The sequence below is a fragment of the Heloderma suspectum genome, chromosome 4 (assembly GCF_057233095.1).
Source record: "Heloderma suspectum isolate Gila_16-S chromosome 4, 16-S_ref, whole genome shotgun sequence".
NCBI classification, from domain to species: Eukaryota; Metazoa; Chordata; class Lepidosauria; order Squamata; family Helodermatidae; genus Heloderma; species Heloderma suspectum.
In genome coordinates, this window is record NC_139461.1 from 61,479,675 (window position 1) to 61,504,598 (window position 24,924).

At 42.5% G+C, this 24,924-nt stretch overlaps 2 protein-coding genes across 8 annotated transcripts in view; one reads left to right on the forward strand and one right to left on the reverse strand.

Moving 5' to 3' along the window:
* Positions 1 to 5,082, reverse strand: part of YTHDF3 (YTH N6-methyladenosine RNA binding protein F3) — a 34,258-nt gene extending 29,176 nt beyond the window's left edge. The window contains exons 1-2 of the mRNA XM_084849429.1: positions 4,803 to 5,082; positions 3,050 to 3,074 (exon numbers count right to left, since the gene is read on the reverse strand). Of these exons, the coding sequence (XP_084705555.1) occupies positions 3,050 to 3,074; positions 4,803 to 4,826 (49 nt within the window). The 5' untranslated portion in view covers positions 4,827 to 5,082. The remainder of the gene's footprint in view (positions 1 to 3,049; positions 3,075 to 4,802) is intronic.
* A 250-nt stretch (positions 5,083 to 5,332) lies between these two features.
* RNF4 (ring finger protein 4) lies at positions 5,333 to 13,564 on the forward strand. Of its 7 annotated transcripts, none has more exons than XM_084849431.1 (3): positions 5,333 to 5,566; positions 6,286 to 6,654; positions 9,509 to 13,564. In XM_084849431.1, exons 2-3 carry the CDS (start codon positions 6,615 to 6,617, stop codon positions 10,396 to 10,398), a joined length of 930 nt encoding a protein of 309 aa, XP_084705557.1. In that variant the 5' UTR covers positions 5,333 to 5,566; positions 6,286 to 6,614; the 3' UTR covers positions 10,399 to 13,564. The 7 variants fall into 7 exon arrangements, with proteins under 7 accessions (XP_084705557.1, XP_084705560.1, XP_084705556.1 ...); XM_084849434.1 differs by having other exon boundaries at positions 6,286 to 6,642; XM_084849430.1 differs by having other exon boundaries at positions 5,333 to 5,376.
* The last annotated feature ends 11,360 nt before the right edge of the window (positions 13,565 to 24,924 follow it).

The following is a 24,924-nucleotide window of genomic DNA, read 5'->3' on the forward strand; positions in this document are numbered from 1 at the left end:
ACCAGTGATTCTCCTCAAATAGTAAAGGGTGCTTTAAAAAGAATTTTCAACTCAGCAACAGCTACCTGCCAGAAGAGTAAACTTCTGAATGTGTAAGCAATAAAGAATCTACTCAGCCAATGCAAAACTACTTTCTTCTCTTAATGAAGAGATCTATTCCCAAATTCTTCTACTACAGAGCTTAATTTTAAAATTTAACTAGCTGATCTGCAGGAAGGGCATGGAATATCCACTGTTACCAACAGTGAATACTACTTTAACTTTACACATTTATATATTTTTGGGGATTAAGAGGATACAGCATTAAAATCAAGGCACAACTGCCATTAGTTCAATATCATTTTCAGAGAAGTATAAAATTGCAATTCTATGCACACTTACATGGGAATGAGCTCCAATGAACTCAGAAGGATTTGCTTTTAAATAAACATGCATTTCTGAAATGGAAGATTTCAAGTACAACGTGGAGGGGGGAGGGAATGTTGCATTGCTAGGTAGATATATTTTGTCCCCAGTCAAGACTCTCTTATTGATGTTAAAACAGTAATGGGAATAAATACATTTTATACAGACAAGAAAAGCACTTTTGTGTTTCTCCTATTAACAGTTGCTCTTTAGAAAATTAAACATACTAAAATGTTCTAAAATGTGCTGCAATGTCTAATGTGCACATGTGCAGGAGCAAATATTTTAGGAATCTAATAACTGAGCACTTGTATAAAAATTTGGGTGACATATTGGGTACAAATACAATTGCATCATTAACTGCTTACAGTAAAGTAAAAAAGTAAAGTAAAAAACCCCTCTATCACCCACTTCTAACAAAGCTAGGATCTTTACTCTTCCATGTACAGCTTACTGTAATTTAGTAATATGGCTATGCACACATTTATATTTAATAATGAACTCCAAAAATGTGCAATAAAATGCACATGACTAAAGACCAGACCGTACTTAGATACCATAGAGATATTTTAAATGAAAGATGGTCATATTACTAGTTATTTTTCTTCTTTCTTTTCCAGTTCTCAGTGCCTGAAATGCACTCAAAAGTGTTCAGATTTTGTTCCAAACCCCACCCACCCCAATCATCAGTTTAACACACTGACAGCTATGCCAAAAGAAGAACCATTCCTACAATACTGTCAATATAAGCATAGTTTTTACTAACGCGTTACGTGCAGAAACTAAAGAACACCCTCCCCAAATCCCCTTTATGGTTTTTCTCCACCTCATGAACTTTTTATTTTGGCAGGCATTTAACCTTCTGGCTTGATTTTGTGTGTGCAGAGGTAGGCAACATGGTGCCCTCCAGATATTTTGGACTACAACTCCCATCATCCCTTACCAATGGCTATGCCGCTGGGGTTGATCATAGTCCAAAACATCTGGAGGGCACTAACTTGCTTACCCATTTTATGGTATTATGCATTCATAAAGTGTATTGGTTTTCTTATCCGCAATCTGTTCTTGCCGCATTTTTAATGGTTTTATTGGTTTTTTCCTTGTGAATTTTTTGTACAGAAGTAAGCCGCCTTAAGTATCTCTTCTGAGACAAAGCGTGGAGTATAAATCTCCTAAATAAATTCTGTCTATATATTTGCCTGAGGTTCTTGGATAGAATCAATGGTTTTAATGTGGTTGACAAAAGCAGTTTTGGGGGTGGCTGAGTGCTGCTGTTGGTTTTCAGGACTAGCACCCCTTGCCTGTGTTCCTTCTCATTTGTCAGTACATAGGCTTGGATGCTAACACTGCAATCCTGTACATGTCTATTCAGAACTTCCACTGAACTCAGTGGGGCTTTCTCCCAAGTAAGTGGATACAGGATTGTAGCCTGAGTTACTATGCTTGCAAAGAATCTCACTGTGATGAATGCTATCAGCTCTGGCAGCTCTGATCACCTGTTGGAGGATGGGGGTGCTCCAATAAATTGTTGTCACAGATTATCAGTGTGCTGCCAGAGTTGACAAGGTATACATACGTGCACACACACAGCCTTAATCCAACAAGTTGTGCTACATATACAGCTCTGGATGTTGGATGCTGGAGTTTTCCAGTTTCATACAGCATCCTTTTTCCACCTAGAGGGCCCGCTCTGGAAGATAATCCATACAAAGACCACAAATACTGTATTTGGCAGACAACAAAGAAATACAGTGAAGCAATTGTGTATTTAGGAAGCTGTCAGAAGATAAATCCATACTGTATTACCAGACAGAAATGCGTTTGAGCAAATGTAAAAATGACAAAGACTTGGATTCTAGAATAAGTTAACTTAAATTCATAGAAGGAAAGTTACCCATCCTTTCCTACCCCCTGCAGTCATGTGAGCCCAATAAAAATTCCTCTGGAGGATCAAGCCTGAGCTGTGTGGGATGAGACACAGGGGCTACTGTGGGAGGGAGAACTGTCAAATCCAGACATCTGCTCAATTTTGGGCAATGCTCCCCTCCCTCAGCAGCTCCTGCAACCCATCTCACGTTTCTCAAGAGGAACCCCCCACCCCAATCCTCCAGAGTTGCTTTTTGGAAGGATGCAGGTGATTGTAGGGGTGAAGAAGGGGATGCGAAACTTTCCTTCTGTGAACCTCTTAAGTTAACCTATTTTAGAAAACAAGTCAAACTCTTAAGCTTTGAAAGCTATTTAAACCGTACTTAAAAAGCAACCCTTTGCAATACTCAGCTTACATTTTAAAGGTACTCCAGATGCTAAACCAATATTTCCAGTAAGAGGTAGCTAACCAAAGAAAAGGAGCTGTGTCATATGACCACTTGATTATTCATAACATTCACTTGAGTCAACAGGAGCAAGGTATTAACAGAGATGAAACATGTTAAAAGGCTTAGGAAATTCTACTTTATAAGAGTGCAAGGTGATTCACCATCTCTTTACACTGGTATATTCTAATGAAATTACTTACTACACCAATATAAGTTGTTAGTAGACTACACCATCTCCAAATGCTACAGTTCTAACACTATCTCTTCAGACTACTCATGGAATTATGCTGTTCATGACTGGAAACCTAAACGTAGAAGAATCAACTTACCTTTATTTCCCTGTCCTTTAGGTCTCTGTTAGTAATAAAGCAAAAAAAAAAGTTAGAAGAATCAAACATTAAAGCCTACTGCATAGTCAGCCTTCCCTAACCTAGCACCTTCCTGAAGTATTTAATTACTACTCCCATAATCCCTGACCATTGGCCATGTTGGCTGTGGCTGATGTAAATTGTAGTCCAAAATATCTGGAGGGCACCAGGTTGGTAAAAGTTGGCATAGATAAATATGCCACTGATTTTAAGATATACAAGTAAGATAATGTAGAACAAGCCATTGTATTTTATAAATGACTGCTTAGAATCCTAATGTTACTCTACACATTAAAAGACACCTACCCATATCTGACTATGCAGAAATATAAGAAAAAACAGAAAACAAGAAGTCATACAATGTTTTATGCTTGGCAGACTAAGGAATATAATTAGACAGAAAGACAGTTAGAATTATATGATCTCTCTCTCTTTTTGGCTGACAGCTTCACAGTACTTTATTTCCTTACCACTAAAGTATAGGTAAAAACATAACTTCCCATCATTAATAAAAAGGTACGTGTAAAATGACAATATTGTATGAAGTATAATGCTCCACTAAGGCACTCTATTACACGTGCCCAGCCTTGCCACTTAAAGTGATAACAGTGAAGACAGATGGCCATATTAAGAATGTTGACATTACACTTTGATTTGTTTTATTACCCCCAAATGATCCACCCACTGCATGCCATTGCTATTTTCCCCTATTTTCACAACAGACTTGGTAACTCTGTCCCTGTAATGATTCCTCACATTACTGAATCCTGACAGAATGAAGAAAAACCTGTACTCGCCTACCTTTGGCCAACACTACTATAAGTATTTTCAAAAGTGAAGTTGCCAAATTTGAACAAAGAACTTGAGCAGAAACATGGCCTCTGAGCTGCACGATCTAAATTTCTGAATTTTTCTCAATCTGATGTTCACCAGACACCCACAATATCAGCTCTCTGTGGAAAAGTAATATGTACACAGAGGGAGGGTGAAGCCTGGAAGGGTGAGGCTATGAGGATCACTAGTAGAAAGGCACCCACAGGGAGGTAAGGAGAAAGATGTCGAAGAATAAGGCCGCTTAGGAATGAAAAACGGGAAGACCAGGAGAAGGAGAGAGAAATAAGGGGACAAGAAATATCTCCATAAGGAAGGAAGAAATGGAGGTAAGAAAACGCGTATGAAGATCTACCATTAAGAAAAAAACATGTCGTGAAAGGACATAATCGGAAGAAAAACAAACAAGATGCGGCTACAGGGGAGAAGCTTGAACGGTGGCAATAAGACGCCTTCCGAGAAGACAGGAGGGTGACGACTAAACGGCAACGACTAACGGAGGAAGCCTTCAGAGCCGCAAGTGTACGGGGGCGGTGGGGGGGGGAAGAGCCTAGAGGCGGCACAGGAGGGTTGGGGGTGGTAGAACATGATGCCGGAGGGGAAGCACGAGCGCGAGTGCCGGCGCCCCGGGAAGGAAAGGACCTGGTCGTGAAAGAAAACAGCGGGATCGCCTCACGGCCTCAGCGGGAGGCCCCAGGCCGAGGCTGAACGGCCTCAAGGCCTGCGGAGGGGGCGGTCCCGGGAACGGGGGAGGAGTCCCGCGGCCTCGGATGTAGCGGCCGCGGGTCCCCGCTATGCTCAGCGGAAGGAGGGCGGGTCGAGCAGGAAGGGAGGCCGAGCCACCCTCCCACGCGGGAAAAGCAAGGGCGAGCGAAGACGGTACCTGGTCGACGCTGGTGGCTGACATTCTTCACGGGGAGCCGCAATCCCCTCACCCCGCTCCACTCGGGCCTCCTCCTTCTCTCCCTCAAGTCGCCGCCGCCGCCGCCTCCTTTTTCGCCGCGCCCGCCGCCGCTTGATTGTCTCCGCAGCCCGGACGCTCCTGCCCCGCTCACTGCCTGCGAAAGCAACCCGCTGGGCACGGCACAGCTTCCCTCCCTTGCTCCGGGCTCCGCTTTCCCACAATGGCGGACGCGCTCCGGCTCCCACTTCCGCTCCACGGCGCCCTGACCTTCCGCTCTTCCCCCCTCCTCCGCTGACGACGTCGCAGCCGACCTTTCCCTTTCTGTCTCCGCCTCATGTCACGTGAGAGAAGGAGGAGGAAGAGGAAAAGATAACGGCCGCAGGCGCGCCTCAGCCGCCTTAAATAGCCCGTATGTAACAGGCGCCGCAAATAGCACGCGCGGTACGGCGCAGGCGCAGTGGCAGTTACGGCGGGTTGGGAGTGGAGGAGGAAGTGACGTTAGCGCCCTCAGTGCTCGGGTGGAGAGCTGTGTTGGGAGAGTCTCAGAGAAAAGGTAGGTGTGCTTTTCGGAGGGAGGCTGCTCGGGGAAGCGCTTGCGTTCCGATATCAGCTGCGTTATACTGCGGCGGCGGCGGCGGCGGCGGCTCTGAGGAAGGCCCCCTTTTCCAGGACTTGGCTGGCGGGTTTGGGCGGCACAGAGGTCCTACGCTGTTGCGGTGGTGCCTTGGCAGCCTATAGAGAGGGTGAGTGTCACGGCCAGGGCTCTTCCCTGAGAGGCTGCCAGCCATTATACTGCTGGGCGGTCATGATAGGCCGGCGCTATCGCTCCACGGTAGGCCCGTCCATTTCAGTAGAGCTGCTTAAACGCCAGCGATAGAAGATGAGGCAGAAAGGAGGACGTATCTTTAAAGTAAGGCACGACTGACAAAGGAAGAGCGATGAAGGATGTGGCTGTGTGTGGGTAGGTGAGGAATTTGCCCTAGGGGGCCGCGCTGTAAGGCTTGGGAGTTTCATCGTCTTACAGGCAGGAACAGGAAGTGTGTGTGCGTAATTCTCTCCGTGGGTTCAGCGGGCCCTACACAGGCTCTCCCCAAAATTGTGGACCCTGGGACATATAAGTAGTAGGTAAGCCTTCCCTCCGAGCCTGGTATTGGGCAACCCATAACAGAACAGCAACCTTTGTTTGGACTTCCAATGCAGCCTGGAACATGGTTAACTAAAGGTGCAATCCTATGAGTGTTTAGACGGAACAAAAAACACCCCTAAAACCCCCAGCCTGCTGGCTGGGGAATAGTGGTAGTTGTAGGACTTTTTTCTGTCTAAACAGTCATAGGATTGCACCCTAAGAGACCAAAACAGGCAGACCCCAGAATGAGGTTCAGGAGAGGCAGGAATTGGGCTTCTTAAAGAAATACTTGCTTGTATTGATTTTTCCTTGTTTACTCTGGACTCTCCCCTTTAGTTAATCGCAAGTTTATTGGAGAATGTGGAGTCAAGTGTTGCCAGTATGTGGCTCACCATGGGGATACAGCTTTTACTGCTGATCTAGAACATAATCTCTCAACTTGAATGGTAGCTGTACCGATCGGCCTCATCTGGTTTATGTGATTCCTTCAAGATCCTTCCTGAGAGATGATGGTGTTTCAGCCTCTTGGACACGCTCCTTGTTTCACAGTCTGCTGTTTCTCCTTATGGGCACATCTGTGCCAACCTCTGGTTAGGATTACCTAGCTGAGAAGAAATGGAAGCGCATTTTCCTCAAGTCTCTTCTATAGTCCACAAACGATAAAAATGTCCTTGGAAGTCAAAAATGTCCATGGTGGGATTTTAGGTGGATTCATTTCACTTATTACATTTCTATACTGCCCAGTAGCCAAAGCTCTCTAGGCAGCTTATGAAGATTAAAATCCTAAAAATACAATATAATAACGTAATATAAAACCGTTCACAAACAAAAATATAAAACAATTTTAAAATGTCATCAATAAAATTTTGAGAACCCTTTAAAAACCTGTCAAATGCCTGGGAGTAGAGGAAGGTCTTAAGCTGTTGCTGAAAAGATGACAGTGTTGGCACCACGCAGACCTCACTGGGGAGAGGTTTCCATAATCCGAGGGCCACCACTGAGAAGACCCTCTCCCTTGTTGTCAGCCTCCTAACTGACAGCACCTCAGGCATTGTCGTATGCGGGTAGGTTCATACTGGAGAGGCACTTCAAAGGAATGTTTGGATAGCAATACATTACTAATTAAGCATGTGCTGTAGACCTTTGGATGCCCTGGTGAATACAACCCTTGTAGCATGTTGTTTCTTGTCCCCCAAATTGTAACACCACAAGGAACAACCTTCAGCAAATCATTTTCTATTCTAACTTTGTGTCAAGAGCCAATATGCCTTGAATTCAGTATTTTGGAACCATCCCCTGAGCTGTTAGGCTTAAAGACCTTTTAATTCCAGATCTAGCCATATGCATTTTTGGAGTTCTTTGAACTTTCTTAAGTGGCTTTATATCTGTCAGACTATAATTTAGCCTTTCGCCACTCAGAACATTTGATGACATAAGAAACTGTTACTCTAGTCTAGATAGGATGCATGCTATAAATATACCCTTGCCTTATGTGTAGACAGTTTCTATGTTATACTTCTGTGACCAGAGAAGTGTTTGTTTCAGTCTTGCCTAAGGGCTTTGTGAAGGTAGTTTAAGTCTGATCCAAGCCCCTGAACTATCAGATATGCCAAACATACTGATTGAACTTGGTCATGATGAATACAACTGCCACTTTTTTCAGTCTTTGTTAAGGTATGAGATGCATAGGCTGTGGATTGTCTTTTCTGGAGAAGATGTGTACCTAGACCATCCTTAGCTGTGTCAGCTTGTGTGTACTTCAAGTTGCTCTGCTGGGTCTGAATATTATTGGAGCGCTGCATTGTGGTAATGGTCTGCCTGAGCCTGTCAAAGGTTGCCTGCTGGGCCTTGTTCTGATCCATGTTGCCAGGTTACGTTATTCTTCAATAGTGTTTTCAGTATGCTCTCAGGCTTGACTCATTAGGTATGTACTGTACCTAATGAACTAAACAATGCTAAAAATCATCAGTCTTTATTGTCCAGGTGGTAGCATTTTGCAGATGACTTCCACTGTGTTTTTACTCGATCCTTAGAGATGACTTGGCCCATTGTTTGATACTGTCCATCAGAGGGTATAACTGTTCCTTGCTGAACTTACTATTTATTTCATTTCTAGACTGCCCAATAGCCAAAGCTGTCTGAGCAGTTCACAAAAATTACAAACCACAAATATGATAATAAAACATTGCATAAAATTTGTAACATAAAAACTTAAAACAATTTAAACAGCTAAAATGGTTTCAGTAAGATACTAGACCTGATAAAGACGGCTAACGTAAATGCCCCATCATGTGCCATTAAACGCCTGGGAGTAGAGGACAGTCTTAACCTGGTGCTGAAAAGATGACAGCGTTGGTGCTAGGCAAGCCTCAGTGGGGAGGCTGTTCCATAATCCAAACTTCACACCTTTCTGATGAGCTCTATCCAAGACTTGCTTTAGAATGGCATCTTGTTCCTCTTTTGTAACTGCTTCAATGATCTATGTCATCTGTTATAATTTATATACCCACAGTGTTGGCACTGGAGCACCTCACTTACATACTGTCTGTTGGAAGTTGTGTCGCCCTTCTGGGGAATTTAATGTACAAAGATGTACAGTTTCTCCTTCCAGTAACCTTCTCATCCAGGATGACACAGTTTTTTCTGGCCAGGTTTCTTTGTACATCCTCAGTGGTGGGGATGAAGAAGTGCTGTCTCTTAATGGCTCTATTAGGATAGACTTGTCTCCCTTAAAAGCAATTTTTGAATACTTTTAGGGCTTCTGCAGAGGTTTTATTTGTGGGATCTGCATAAGTTTTCTGTGTATAGTTACAGATCTCCAGTGCAATGAAGCACAACAGCAATTTCAAATTCTTCAGGCTGAAAACTAGCTTTGGTGACTAGCTAAATTTGAAGCTTTGGTTCCCATCATCTCCAGTTTTTATATCTAGATAACCTGTTAAGCATAGTTCTGTAGGTGGATAGCAGCTCCATCTCTTACTGAAGACAGTAGTACCTACAGAAAGGGCCTGTCCGCATGTCATGACAAGCCATTGTGGATTAAATTTCCCACAGCGCTTGTTGCACACCGGCTGACATTTTTAAAATGAAGCCACGGCAGAGGCACCCTGTGTCATGCAAAACCTACTGGGCTGGGTTGTTGGCGAGGTAAACAAACCACCCCCAAACCTAAAACAACCCCTGCTTCTAACACCATGTAATCTTGTTTTGGGGGGCATTGAGGAGGCATATATACTCATGTAGTTCAACTCCCAGAAAGTCTGTCCTCAGAGTATGGAATCAGGTTGATGCACCAAGGTCTTATCAGAAGCCATTATTCCAACTACAACACAGCCTAGAATGTGGCTAACTGATGGAGAGTCAAACAGTCATAGAAAGACACACCCAGAGAAAGGCTGGAGGGACAGTAAGTGGGTTGCTTAAAAAATACACAGTTATCACTGTGTGTGGGTGGGTAGAGTTCTTGGTTTTGTGCCTCATTGATTGGGAGTATGTGTACGTGCAGTGTTTCTTGAGTTCATGTGTAAGGAATTCTCACACATTTCTCTTATTCCTGTAGTTTATTTTGGAGTTTGGCCTTTCCCGCGTCCTTATACCATGAGCCCAACTGATACTAAGCGTTGTGCCAAGCGCAGGAAGAACAAAAAGGGTAGTAGCCTTGGCGCTTCAAGTGTAGCTGGTGCCCTGGAGGTCAAGTCTGTGGGGTCTACTTCCTCAAGTACTACCCCTTCTTCCTCATCCCCGTCTACTTCCTCTGTGGCATTCTCCTTGCAAACAGCTGCCACTGCGTCTTCTCCTAGCCCTGGAAATGAATTTCTGGCAACAACTGCCACAGCTGCCCCCTTGATCTCCAGTGAAAGGATGGGGAAGACTGAGATTCAAAAAAAACGTTGTGGAGGAACAATTAATTGTAGACAAACTCGCAAGCGAAGTAGAATTTCCACTTCAGCTGCCGAAGCAGTGTCACAATTAGAGCCAATTGACCTTGAAGAAAACGCTTGTGAAGAAGTAGTAGACCTTACTTGTGAGTCTTCAGAACCAGTAGTGGTTGATCTGACTCACAATGATTCTGTTGTGATTGTTGAAGAAAATGTTCGTCAACGGCGAAGGCGAGAATTAAGAAGCCAACAACTCCCTGACAGCTGCGTACTAAGTAGTGATGATGATGAACCAAGAGATAACGATGTTGTGTTAACTAGCACATTGCCAAGAGAATTGGAATTACTGGAAGATGGAGTTTCAAGTTCTCGGCGTTCAGGTACTGTGAGTTGCCCAATTTGCATGGATGGCTACTCAGAAATTGTGCAGAGTGGACGGCTCATTGTATCAACGAAGTGTGGTCATGTCTTCTGTAGTCAGTGCCTCCGTGATGCCCTAAGAAATGCTAATTCTTGTCCCACTTGTAGGAAGAAACTGGGTTATAAACAGTATCATCCAATTTATATATGAAACTTTAGATTCTTCTCCAAAGAATCTAAATTAAACTTCCCTGGATGCTTCATAAACTTCTTATACTTCTGCAAACAATAAAGGATTACAGATCACGTATGTGCCCAAATGTGACACTTCATTTGTGGACTTTTCTAGTTGGCCTTTTTATTGGCCCATCCTACATGTGAGCTTGCTTTTTTCTTTTGTTACTGTACTAGCAAGTTCGCTTTACGGTTCATCAGGGCCTACAGAAGTTTGAAGGACAGTGTGCTGCAGTGAAAGCAGGTACTGTTGCCATGCTGCTTTTGAAGACTTGGAACTGGAGCTTTGCAAAATGTCTTTTCTGCTTCGAGGGATAGATTGAATGTGTTTTGTTCAAGACTTTGGAGTTGTCCATGCCCTTGATGATGCAAGTAAAAATGGCAAACTAGAAAACCTACAACTTTTTTTTGTATTGGGAGAGGGACTTCACTCAGTAAGAATCAAACCGAAATCTTGTCCTGTAGCAAGCTTCCCTTGGTGTGTGAACAGCTGGATTTCCAAGGGGACTGGACTTCTTAGCCATGCTGCAAAACACTTTTAATATCAAATGTGCAAATGTTTTGTTTGAAGGCAGTTTCTTAATGTGGAAGACCAAGACTATATCTGTAAGAAATATTTGACTCATTAGAGCCATAGTTATAAACAAATTTTCTGTGTGCACACCTACTTATAAAAGAATAAGTTGAAAATTCCCCCCCTCCCCTTTGGGGGAGGAGAGGAGATTAACTTCAGCTATGGTGTAACAAGCTTATTTTGGCCTTGTCGCTATAATGCTAAATGGCTTAATGTTAAACCCTTTCTTTAATGATGTACTGGCTACCTGATATCTTTAACAAGTTTATATTGCTAACACTTAAATGATAGGCTTGATCTTAAGCATATGTAACTCAGTCTTCAGTTGATGAGTTGCTTTTAATAATTTGGGAGGGTTACTCTGAAAGGCTGAATCCCAATAAGTCGTACAATTTTTTTTAGTATATATCCATGCACTACAGCTTGAGTAGGTTTCTTAAATATGTATCTCATCAGTTGCACTTTTTTCCAAATAAGTGTATTTTGAAAATAGTAAAAAGGCCCTCAAAGGCATAATTAATCTGCTTGCCATTTGACATTGATCCTTTTGATCATTGTCAAATAGTATGAAACGTGGGCCACTGCCTTTATGTGTAAAGCCTTAGCCTACGAAGTTGATTGGCTCATGGGATGTCTACATATTTAGCACAATGCAGCTTGGGGCATGTCCACAGGTCCATTTTCTCAGCTTCAAGGGTTTTTTGTCTGTAGTCCACAGCTGGAAGTTGCAGTAGCTGCATGAGCAGGTGGAAGTGAGATGTGCTAGTTGCACAGACAACTTGGGTTCTGCAGTGTCCCGTCAGCAATATACTGGAAAAATAGGGGAAAGTTGGACCCTAATCTACATTAGTATGCAGCGAGTTATCCATGCACATCCTATAACACTGAAGGCTAATGTGGTGCAAAGAATTTGTTAAAAACTGTCAAAACAAAATATAATAGTAAAACATAAAAAATATAAAGTACATACAATCTGTGACTTTAGTGAATAGTATTAAAATGAAGACTTTAAATAGAACATTTGCCCATTAGAGTTATAGAGAAAGTTTTAGATATCTCTAAATTTTATGACAGAAAATTTTATGATAAAAACAACTGTAGATTCTTCAGAAAGCTTAATGTGCCGAAAACTGCACAGATCTAGGCGTTGCCACTCCTGGCCCTGATACATAGAGCTACCTAAAAGTGTAATTTTTCACGGATGTAGGTACTCTTCAAATATTCTCTTGGCCTCGTCAGAGATGCTGATCTATGAGAAATCCACATGGCTGGAGTCTGCAATTAAATGATCAAACCACATGATTGACCCTACCAGTGTAGCTGGATAACTTAGATGCAGCAGCTGGTGCTTATCGATAAGCAATTTCCATGCCACTGAAATAATTTAAAAGCTACCATAGTTGTTGTATAATGGGGGTTAGAAATGTTTCATGTAATATTTTTCACAAGTATTGTGGATACTTGGGTTCTTAGGAAGTTCAGAGCTTCACTAATCTGAAAATTTTGGGAACCTCTCCTGTCTAACTAGGATGGGTTTTTCCAGTTATCTAGAAATTATCAACTCAAACCATCATCCAACATAAGAATTCTAAGGAAATAAGGCTGAAATCCTATACATTATTACTTGGGAGCAAGTTCTTTTGAACTGCATGAGGGTTGCTTTTGATTAAATATGCATAGGGGCAGGGTGTATGTCAGGGTACATAAACTAGCATACTTTCATAATCTGGAGAAAGGCCATACAATTTTGTTCATGGTATTGTAGCATAATTTTTCATTGGATGTAGAGTACTTATCAAAAATTGTGCTAGCTTTTGAGAGTTCTATTAGCTAACAAGCATACAGTTTGTAGCACTAACTTTTAAATAGCATTCACTAGCTGCATTTAAACACAATCTTAAAGTATGGTTCAGCATTGCATAAATAAGCCTCATGTGCTCCCCCTCTCCTTCAATGCAGCTGTGAAGAGCAGAATCTTTCATTTATTTAATTTACTGCAGTGTAGCATTATATCCAAACCCAAACAAATTGTGGTTAGTTTTAATGATGATTTACTAAAGTATGCAAACTTCAAACCATTGTTTATGAAGTTGTCTCACTTCAACAAACCCTACATGAGATTAACCTTTTTTTCTGGGTTTGGACATAATGTTAAACTGCGGGTAATCGAAAATGGAAGCAAACGCCTCCAGTCTCCTCACCTAGGAAGGGAAGGAGAAGCGTACAAGCCCAAAGTTCATACACATAATACCTAATCCACAGTTCAACGTTAGGTCTCAACCTGGCCATTAGCTGCATCTTCAAAGTAAAATCTAAAAATCATTTTTAATTTCTTTTTGGTGCAAGTGATACTGGCCTACTAAGGAGATGCATGGTTTAAAGACTAATGGTCAAAGTTCTATTGCCTATCTTTAGCCGTGTGTAAATGTGTAGAGTTCATGCTATTACTTATTTAAATGTATCCATTTGTGTATAGCAGATTTGTTTTGACATCTTAATTAGGTAAATAAATTTTACTGCAGATGAAAATAAAGCTTTGTGTGTGTTTTGTCACCCTCCATTTGTATTGGGAGGGATCAGGAGGTTTGCAGGTACAGATACTGTACATAAAGAACACAATATAGACACAACTGTACCTGAAATTCTGAAGAGGACATGCTGGACTGTATCCATTACAGCCCTCGCACAAGATAATCTCTCCAGCCTTCCAAAAGTTGAGCACTCAGGCAAGGTCCGGAATGTGGGGCAGAGGGCTGGAGTGGGAAGGGGGAATGTTAACTGCTCAGGAGAAGCTTGCGGTTGGGAGAATTCCTGTTACATGAGTCCATCACTCGATACAACCTGGCATTTGGAATGGACCGTGGAAAGGGCTGAAGTCCTGTTCTTTGGTCACTGGGAAGGTGGCTCATGCATTACTAGGATTTATGCAGTCAGATGAATCAAGTAGCTAAGCTTTTCCTGGACAGTACCAGTGTAGGCTTCAGGTGTGTTACACTTAGGGATGTACGAAAGGCACTTACCTTTTGCGGATTCTGTTTATGGTTGGGGGGGAGGCGTTCCGTCCCTCCCCTGGAATCCTCGCCGGGGGGGGAGGCGTTCCGTTCCTCCCCCTCACCGGAATCCTGGCCGGCTGGCTGTGCTCCGCAGCAATTCTGCGGAGCCGCCGGCCGGCTCCACCAGCAGCCGGACATCTGGCCGCTGGCTAGCAGGGATGCAAATGGTGGCGGCCGTAGCCGCCGCCATTTGCGTCCCTGCAGTCAGCCATGATAGGCTACGTAAACATTTACGTAGCCTATCACGTTTTTTTTTTTAAACTGGAAATGGTGGCGGCAGCCGGTCGGAAGAATGGCTGCCGCCGCCAGGAAGATCCGCCCAAGGTAAGTCTTGTCCCGGGGGGGGGGGGGGCGTTCCGCTGGCATTCGGCCTCCCCCGAGATCCATGGCGGAATTTTCGTACATCCCTAGTTACACTTAGCTGTATATAATCTCCAAGCAGCTTCCCATCCAACAGCTTATAGGACCAGACTGCTGCTCCAAAGAATCTGTACATCAAAATCTGTACACAGAATATGTTCAGGAAGAAGACCAGGAAAATGTGGCATTTTTTGTTTCCTATATTGTAGGAAGTTGCTGTCTTGTAATGGTTGTAAAAATAAAGTTTTGATGATGGCAGTCATTTTTACTTTATTTTTTGTCACTGCTTGTCTGCTTCTGCTTTCAGGTGCATTTCCCAGGGTATATGAAGAAATAAATCTTCAATATCTAAGATACATTTTATGAGAGTAAGGAAATACTCCCCTTGTAACTACAGTAGAAAAGACTAGGAATTTATCAAATTGGGTCAGAAGGTGGGTCAGTTGGGTTTGAATATGTTAGCAATTTAGAAATGGTGGAATTGGGAATATTGATAGAATAATTGGTCAACTTACATTAACCATACACGCTCATGATGGAGTATACCGTATTCATTAGAAACACACATACGCTTATTTCTGTTGGACAGTCTCCATATGCAATAATCTTGGTCTTTTTTTGCAGAGAATCTGAGATGGAATTCTACAGATGCTATGGATAAAAAGTACAGGTGCCAATTTTGTCAAAAGTTATCTTGGATCACTATATTTTCTATTGCTTTAGATCTGCCTTCATACAAAATACAAATCAAGGCAATTATGGGCATACAGCCATACACTAGTATCCAATGCTGCTGTGTGCTAGCAGGACCCACCACTCATGCAACAGAAAGCTAGAGGATTCTGCGACAGGCAGGTTAGTGGAGCTTTCAGAAGGGAGCTCCACTGACTTGTCCCATTCCAGAAATGAGCATTTTCCAAGATTAATGTTGGAAGTACTAGTCCCTATTGTACAAACAGTGGTCCCAACACTAGAGTGTTTTGTTAAATCTGTAATCATTGTCACTGGTCTGTGGGTTTATCACTTCCTCTGATAGCAAACTTAGTATCCCCTTAGTGTCTCATTTTGGCACCATCTCCATCTTTGGGAGAACTCTTGAGGTTTTCAGATGTACAAACAAAAAACAAAAGGGACAAAAATCCTCACCAGCCCAATAAGGACTAAGGCTGATCAAGCCTCCAGGAGCTATGGAATGTTGAGTATTGGTTGGAAAAGAAAACGTGGGATGGGACCGGGGGGGGGGGGATTAGAGGAATGGAATGGCCTGGTAAATGCCTTATATGTTATAATATCCTGGAGAGAGGGCATGGCTGGCTGGCTAGAATCCTTGTTGGGAGATGAGGATATACTGCAACATTTGGTTGCAGATCCCAGCTAACCTGATAGCAGATTTTAGTTCAGTGGTTGCATAACCCCACTCCGAATGGAGAGTAGCTAAGCCACTCGTAACCAACAGCATTTGTAAGATATTTGCCTTAAGCCTAGGCTTTCTCTACCAGCCCAAATAAAGCAAGGATTGGCAATTACAGCCAGGGCCAGAAATATTGGAGCAAGGACAACTGTTTTGGCAGTTGGCCTCTGTACACCACCACATTGAAGTTGAAAGGAAACACACCCGGATGGGAGAGAAGTCAGGACTTTCAGCTGTAATTCAAGGGGTTTGACAAAAGTGGGGCACTAACCATTCGAGAAGGACAGCCAGTGGCATATACACACGCACCCATCGTTGGTGGCTCATAAATAATGGAACCAACATCATTTCAAACTTAAGGATCGCCTTTAATATCTGGATGAAAATCCTTTGCAGTCAATGACTGCCTGAAGTCTGGAACCCATGGACATGACCAAATGCTGAGTTTCCTCCCTCGAGATGCTTTGCCAGGCCTTTACTGCAGCTGCCTTCAGCTGCTGCTTGTTTGTAGGTCTTTCTGCCTTCAGTCTTGTCTTCAGTAAGTGAAAAGCATGCTCTATTGGGCTGAGATCAGGTGACTGACTTGGCCATTGAAGAACATCCCACTTCTTTGCCTTCAGAAACTCTTGGGTAGCTTTTGCTGTATGTTTGGGGTCATTATCCATCTGCAATATGAAGCCGCGTCCTATGAGTTTGGCAGCATTTGGCTGAATCTGAGCAGAAAGTATAGCCCTATACACCAGAATTCATCCTGCTGCTTTTATCAGCAGTCAGGTCATCAATAAACACCAGTGACCTGGTTCCATTGGCAGCCATACATGCCCATGCCATAACATTGCCTCCAGCAGGTTTGACAGATGATGTGGTATGCTTTGGATCATGAGCTGTTCCTTTCTTTCCCCATACTTTTCTCTTCCCATCATTCTGGTACAAATTAATCTTGGTTTCATCAGTCCAAAGAACCTTATTCCAGAACTGAGCAGGCTTTTTTAGGTGTTTGCTGGCAAAGGCTAATCTGGCCTTTCTGTTCTTGAGCATTACCACTGGTTTGCACCTTGTTGTGAAGTCTCTGTATTTACATTCATAAAGCTGTCTCTTGACTGGAGATGTTGACGATGACATGCCTACCTCCGCAAGAGCGTTCTTGATCTGGCTAGATGTTGTGAAAGGGTTCCTCTTCACCATGAGCAGCATTCTGCAGTCATCCACTTTAGTTGTCTTCCGTGGTCTGCCAGGCCTTTTGCTGTTGCTGAGCTTGCCAGTTAATTCCTCCTTTTTCAGGATGTTCCAAACTGTTGTGTTGGCCACTCCCAATGTTTCTGCTGTCTCTCTGATAGGTTTATTTTCTTTCCTCAGCCTAATGATGGCCTCCTTCACTCGCATGGACACCTCTTTGGACCTCATGTTGGGAGTTCCAGTGAACAGCTACCAAATGCAAACGTAACAATCAGAACCACCTCCAGGCTTTTTATCTGCTTGATTGGTCATGGGGTACCCAGGAAACAGGCCACACTGGCCATGCAGCTACTTGTCAGCCATTCATTCCATTACTTATGCGCCACCAACGATGGGTGTGTGTGTATATGCCACTGGCTGTCCTTCCTGAATGGTTAGTGCCCCACTTTTGTCAAACCCCTTGAATTACAGCTGAAAGTCCTGACTTCGCTCCCATCCGAGTGTGTTTCCCTTCAACTTCAATGTGGTGGTGTACAGAGGCCAACTGCCAAAACAGTTATCCTTGTTCCAATATTTCTGGCCCTGACTGTATGTATCTGACTGGTGGGAATGTCCATGGAAATATCTGGAAAGAGATAAGAACCTTGGAAAAATGTTCTTCGGGACAATGGCAGTATGAGCAGATCAGGAAAGGTTTTTCTGTAACCCAAGATTAGAGTTCCTTCTCAACAGTCTGAATTTGAGGAATGTAGTAAATGGTCTCAAGACAAGACAGAAGATACATAAATACAGTACATAAATATTTCCAACAATTTGTTGGCTTATGTTGAAAAATAACACTCTGTGGGAAATCTTGTGATACAGTATTTCGTAGAACATCGAAATTTTATCATAAAACAAGTGTGGAATCTAATTACCCATCGTTGGTACCTGAGATATTCTTTGGGCTGGGGTGCTACACCGCTGCTAACAAGGATACATACCATACGTTTTTAACATCTACAATTTTATGCATTCAATTCTTATCTAAGAAAGTAAGAAGTTCTACCAAAATATTAGGGGCTATAATTAGTTGAATTGTTCCACTGCATCATCCTGGTGGGTGGGGTTGGAACCCTGAAAAGTAGACTGGGGATACAGGAGCAAGTAATAAAAAGGTACATGTAGTACGAGCAATACAATAGTAAGTGCAAGAATATTGCTTGGAATGGTGACTGCTCTGAAAGCACAGTTAACTGTGAGTCTTAAGTAGTTTCCAAGTTCCTTTATTTTATTTAAAAATTGCTCCACTGGTGGGGGATTCCTTACTTGACAAAGAGATGCATGAGCTGCCTGAGTTAAAAAAATTGAAGTTCATATGGTCCTGCAATCTAACATAGGATCAGTGCTACCTGTATCATGTATCCATGACTGGGACACTGTCTCTTCCAAGATGCACTAGCATTCTCTTTAGTCATAAACATTGTTTTGTGCAATGTACATATTAGGGGCTATAAGAACAGAAGATGAGCCCTCCTGGCTCAGAACAAAGGTATATCTAGACCAGCATTCTGTTCCTACAGTGGCCAACCAGACGACTATGGGAAGCCCACAAGCAGGACAGGAGTGCAACAGCACCCTCACAGTTCTGTTGCCCAGCACCTGGCATACTGTCTCTGATACTGGAACTAATATATAGACCTCATGACTGGTAGCCACTGATAGCCTTTCTTCCATGAATTTGTCTAATTGCCTTCTACATAGGATGCCCAGAGACCACACGAATAGGGAACTAGGGCTTTTTCACCCCAAAGTAAGGTTTGTGCCCCAAATGACATCCACACCACTGAGAGACTGTTTCCTAATGAAATGCTCTTCTATCCTGTCAGTACTTTGTATTTGTTCAAGAGTCAAGCATGCTGCCCCCAGAATTCCTTACCCATGTTTATGTATATTAGCAGTTGTCTACATGGGCCCAGAATTCTGCCATGCAGCTCACTGGCTGACCTTGAGCCTGTAATTATCTCTCAGCCATATCTTAAAGCATGAGCCCCCAACCTTTTTTGGTTGGTGGGTATGGTGGAATTTTGAAAGAGTGTCATGGGCATTCTCACAAAATGGTAGCATGGGGGGAGGCTTGCTCATTCATAACATGGCTGCCATGGTGAGCATTGCCACTTGGAGTGGCAGCACAAGAACTTCCAAAACCCTTACAAAGCTGTGCTACAACCCTTTCCAATGGTAAGCCCTACCTATGAGAAAATGTGAGAAAATGTTGAGAATTTCTCTCTCTGGAGAAATTTGGTGAAATTGTCCCCCCAATTTCTCTGCCCACAAATAGCGTAGAAATTTTGAGTGGCCATTTGTGCACAGCTCTGGTTAAAACTTGAATATCAATAACTACTGCTTCCTAGACTTCTACTTACACCAGGCAATTCATTAGTTAAAACTACTGAAATATTTATAGGTGGGTTTTTTCCACAATGCTGGTGACTGATCAAAAGTACAAGTAAACACAGATGGAACTGAAAATTCTAGAGATTGTGGGATAGAATGTTGCAATCCTAGTTAATTATCAGCTTGTTTCTCAGATTTGGCTTGCTTAATATGAAACTTGACAGTCTAAATGTATTGGAGTTTGTGATACAGAAAAAGCAATTGAGGCCCGCAAATAAATGGTGGCTCTGAAAACAATAGTGCAGCCATTAGTTTTAATATTATTTCAAAGCATTGAAGGAGCATTTCACTTTTGAAAAATTATGGAGTTACTTACCTTTTCCCTGCAAAAGCAACCTGATCTTTCACCTGATTGCCAAGTATACATTGGAACTTAATGGTGGTAACTCACCACTGGAGACCATATGAAATCAAGATGCCAGTTTCAGTAGTGGTGAGTCCTGACCATAAACCAGTTAAATAGAAGCATCAGAATTTAATATTATTTTTCCTCCAGTGATTTTAGTCTGGCAATTTGGACTTAACCAATATGCGACACATATTAACTTAGATGTAAATCTCACAGAGCTTACTCCTAATAAGTGTGCATAGGACTGTAGCCTTGGATTGTCAAAATGGATATCAGAGTCTAGGGAAATGGCTAATTATAAATCTAAATACGCAGGCCAGGCTTTAAAGAAGAGCATAATTAATTCCATGTGCCTGAGAGGGTTTGGACTTGCTTTTTTCTTGTATACCAGCCCCTGAAACCACATTGCCTTGCAGATAGCTATTTGGATCATTGTTTATTAAGATATACATTTTAAAACTGTGACAATCTCACCCTCCATCTCTCTGTTTTGCACATCAAATACATAGTCATTCTGCCTTGTAGTAAATAGTAGTCCAGTGATGGATCTTCAGCTACTTAGGGTGCAATCCTATGCATGTTTAGACAGAAAAAGTCCAACAACTCCCAGCATTCCTCAGCCAGCATAGCTGTTGTAGGACTTTTTTCTGTCTAAACATGCATAGGATTGCACTCTGTAGTGCAATTAATAGTGTAGTGCAATCTGGTGCACTTAAACCAGTTTAAGATTTACTGGTGGAAAGAAACTAGCTTTAGTGCAAATGATTCTAAGTAATTTTCATTTTCTCTTAAAGATAATCACCAAGAGCTGCCAGTTTTCATGGGATTATAAATTCATTCTCCATCCTGGATCATTTCAAAGCCTTTCCACTAGAAAGTTCCATTCTTTGGGGAAAGAGGATACAGGGTATTCCCATAAGCTATACTGCTAAGACCTACAAGTGGAAAAGCATATAAAATGGGGCACTTGAAAGAAAAGAACATTTTCTCAGAATTCAACATATTTTGTCATTGGTGAAATGTGATCACCCACCTGCATCCAAACTAGTTTGTCTATTGTAATGTGAGAGTGGAATGTGGTGTTATGAGCACCTATTGGATAATTCCTTTTGCTTATTATTTTATTTTTATGTTAAAGCATTTTAGCTTGCCTTTCAGGGTGTATGTGTGTACGCAGCTGGCTGGGGAATGCTGGGAGTTGTAGGACATCTTTTTCTCTCTAAACATGCATAGGATTGCATCCTGAATGTATTAATTCAGTACCTAGCTAATTAGATGCATGTGAATGCCAAACAGAAATTCAGAAATGAATGGTTATTCAGTGTGATTTTCCACCCTTAGTTCAACTGCCGTCTTGTACTCTGAACCAATAAATGATTTTCCAGCTGCCCTTAGGGTTAAAGGTATGAATGTTTTGATTTCCCTTCAACTTTCAAGTTGTGGTATTGTGAAATTGCCCCTGAGGGGAATAACTGTGAGTTGTCACATCCTGAAAATCACAAGTTTGCACGATGCCATCATTCGACATGACTTCACCACCTAAAAACAGTCATCTTAGTCTTTTGATACTTGGCGATGTTACTTTATTTCAGTCCTACTCAGTCCTGTGACTAGTGGCTTGCTAAGTATAGTTCCACGCTCGACATCAAGCACATGTCACTCGCCCCTTCAGGCATCCATGTATATAATGCAAACATTTGAAGGGAGGGCTTCTATGCAGCAGCACCACACCCCAGTAAAACTGTGTGTTTACTTCAGTCCTTTCAGGAATGCCCGAATAGTGCTAAAACCTATTACCAAGCAAAAAATCTAACATTCATACCACACCATAACCAGCAAGTCCAAAAGCTATCCAAAGGACAGCGATGGTGTTAGTGGTGGGGGTCTGTTAAATGATGTTTGTTAAAAGAGGTGCTACAAAGTGGGTTTGGCTGGGTGTGGGGAGCAGAGCTCAGTCCCAGATGTGGTGGTGGTGATGGTGTCTCTGGAGTTCTGCCTAGGAGGCAGGTAGATCTTCACTCCCAGGTCCTGGAATAGTTGTCCTGTCCAGCAGCAGCATCAACTGTCAACGATGAACATTGGAAAAGGTACTGTACAACAGGCTGCAGGGGGGACACTTTTGTTTCAATAGGAAACAAATATATCTTCTCTCTTTTGAGAAAATATATCTCAAAATCCTCTGTTAACAGAGTTTGTACATCCAGGTTTGCTCCACAGACTGCAAACCATCTGAATAAATGGAATCGGTTTTATTTATTTAAAGCATTTTTACCCCACCCTTCAGCTGAAAAGGCTCCTAGAGCAGTTTACATCTCAACAAAAACAAGACAGTCTCTGTGCTCAGGCTTACAATCTAAAAGACACAAAATGAAAAGGAAAAGGGCTGGAGAGGGAGGAGGAAAAAAAGCAATTCTGGCACCAGTGCTTAAAGTTACTAGGGTTCATATAACAATGAGCTGAGATGGAAACAGGTGAGGGAGCTGGCCTCTCAGCTGAGCTAATGGAGTGGCTCTGCTTCCAATCTCTCCCTCTGCTGCAGCCTGATAGACTGGGGTGTGAATACAAAATATTGCTATCTAAAGAAGTAAAATTCCTCACACATTTCCATTTCTTCCATACGTGTTTCCTCCCCGTCCCTCGGTGGTTGACAGTGCCAAAAAGCCTCAGTTAACATCTTCAATATGTGGATGCTAGTGCAACAGAAAGCTTGAGAAGTTGCAGAGGCAGCATGGGAGCATAACTCCCAGGGGTGTAAAGAAAAGATGGTCAGATTGAGCATGTGGCCATAAACTGTAAAATGCACAAATGCAGGTGATAATGAGGATTTGGTAGTGTTATTTGAGCCAGTTTGGACTTTTATTTGTTCTCTCCCTCAGCCTCATTTTTGTGTGAACACAGTAGTTCTTGAATGAATAGCCTCTTAAATTAGAGAAATACTAAACTTCTGAATGCAATACAAAAGTTGCCTATTCATGTGTTTTGTAACAACAGTTTAATGGGTGAGGGGATCACAGTCATAGAGTACAGCACTCTCTCTCACTTGTCCTGGTCTACCGTGATCAAGCAGTGAAAGTTTAAGCACATGACAGCCCTAGTTTTGGTTTTTAAGTATACACTGAGCACAGCAATCCTATGGTTCCTAGACATAAGATGCTGTGGATTTCCTCCTCCATTCTATTGACAGAGCTATGAGTGTGCAGGAGGAGATTCAATAGTGACCTCAGAAGAAGATGGGGCTGGTGGAAATAGCCATGACTAGCTTAAGTCCCATTCATTTCAATGAGTTTACTCTTACTAGGACTTATGTTGTATTTTACCCCAGCATGCCACCTTTTCACCCTCCCCATCCTCTTCCGAAGTCACTATTGAATCTCCTCCTCCACACATCACTCTGTCAATGGGATGGAGAATTATAGCATCCTATGTCTAGGGACCATAGGATTGCTCTGCCTAGTGCATACTTAAAAACAAGAAACCAAACTAGGGCTGTCATCTGCTTAAACTTGAAAGTGAATTTGATTGATTAATCATATGAATTTTTATGTATTTGCATCTTTATGCTGATTTGCATGTTATTTGGATATTTTCATAGTATTATTTGATGTCTGTTTTAATTCTTAAATAAATTGTAAAGGACTAAGGACCTAAAGGACTAAGTTAATAGGGGACTATTAACTTAGAAAAGACACTTCGTTTTTTGATGATGCAGACCTCATGGCAGGCATCATTTTAGGGCCTACACATTAAGATAATTGTACTTCTTAAAAAAAAAAGCATGTTCAGCGCTGCCACTCTTTTTCTTTTCTATTTTTAGAAAAAGCCTCAATGCAATACGCTCCCAAACTGGATTGGCCCTGATCTGGTTTCACACACCCGTGGTATCCCTGAAGGTACAGCCTGCAGTAAACAGCACCTTCAGGGGCAAATATCAGCTGGAGAAGATTGTCAGTGGGAAACAAGATCAGGGCCCTGATCCAAATTGGAAATGCTACACCAGTGCAGCTACAGTTACTTCCAAATAAAAGTTAAGCACGCTTTTCAAAAAGTACAACTAATGTAAAGTGTAATTTTGTTGGAAAATGTATTCTCGCGGGGTACCGCAGGGCTCAGTCCCGGGCCCAGTGCTCTTCAACATTTTTATTAATGACTTGGAGGAGGAGATGCAGGGAATGCTGATCAAATTTGCAGATGACACAAAATTGGGCAGGAAAGCTAATAGTTTAGAAGACAGAAACAAAATTCAAACTGATCTTGATAGACTGGAGCACTGAGCAGAAAATAACAGAATGACATTTAATAGGGATAAATGCCAAGTTCTGCGCCTAGCAAAAAGAAACCAAATGCACAGTTACAAGATGGGGGATACGTGGCTCAACAACACTACAAGTGAGAAGGATCTTGGAATTGTTGTCGATCACAAGCTGAATATGAGCCAACAACGTGATGTGGCTGCAAAAAAGGCAAATGCTTTTTTGGGTTGCATTAATAGAAGCATAGCTTCCAAATCCTGGGAAGTACTAGTTCCCCACTACTCAGCACTGGTTAGGCCTCATCTGGAGCACAGTTCTGGGCACCGCACTTTAAAATGGATGCAGCAAGCTGGAGAGGGTTCAGAAGAGGGCAACAAAGATGATCAGAGGACTGGAAACAAAGCCCTATGAAGAGAGACTGAAAGAATTGGGCATGTTTAGCCTTGAGAAGAGAAGACTGAGGGGAGATATGATAGCGCTGTTCAAGTACTTGAAAGGTTGTCACAGAGAGGAAGGCCAGGATCTCTTCTCCATCATCCCAGAGTGTAGGACACGGAATAATGGGCTCAAGTTACAGGAAGCCAGATTCCGGCTGAACATCAGGAAAAACTTCCTGACTGTTAGAGCAATACGACAATGCAACCAATGACTAGGGAGGTGGTGGGCTCTCCCACACTGGAGGCATTGAAGATGAAGCTGGACAGCCATCTGTCAGGGATGCTCTGACTTGGATTCCTGCACTGAGTAGGGGGTTGGATTCGATGGTCTTATAGGCCCCTTCCAACCCTATTATTCTATGATTCTATGTGTGAGACTGGGAAAATGCTTTTCTAAGACTGTTGGAAGTGCTTATTTTAGACATAATCTGTTCTCTACACCTTTTTAAGCAATCAA

Excerpts from the sequence above, each read along its gene's own strand:
- RNF4 (XM_084849431.1), top strand. The coding sequence starts at position 6,615 with ATGTCCTTGGAAGTCAAAAATGTCCATGGTGGGATTTTAG. Across the intron at positions 6,655-9,508 it reads TGTCCATGGTGGGATTTTAG|TTTATTTTGGAGTTTGGCCT; the intron begins GTGGATTCATTT and ends TTATTCCTGTAG.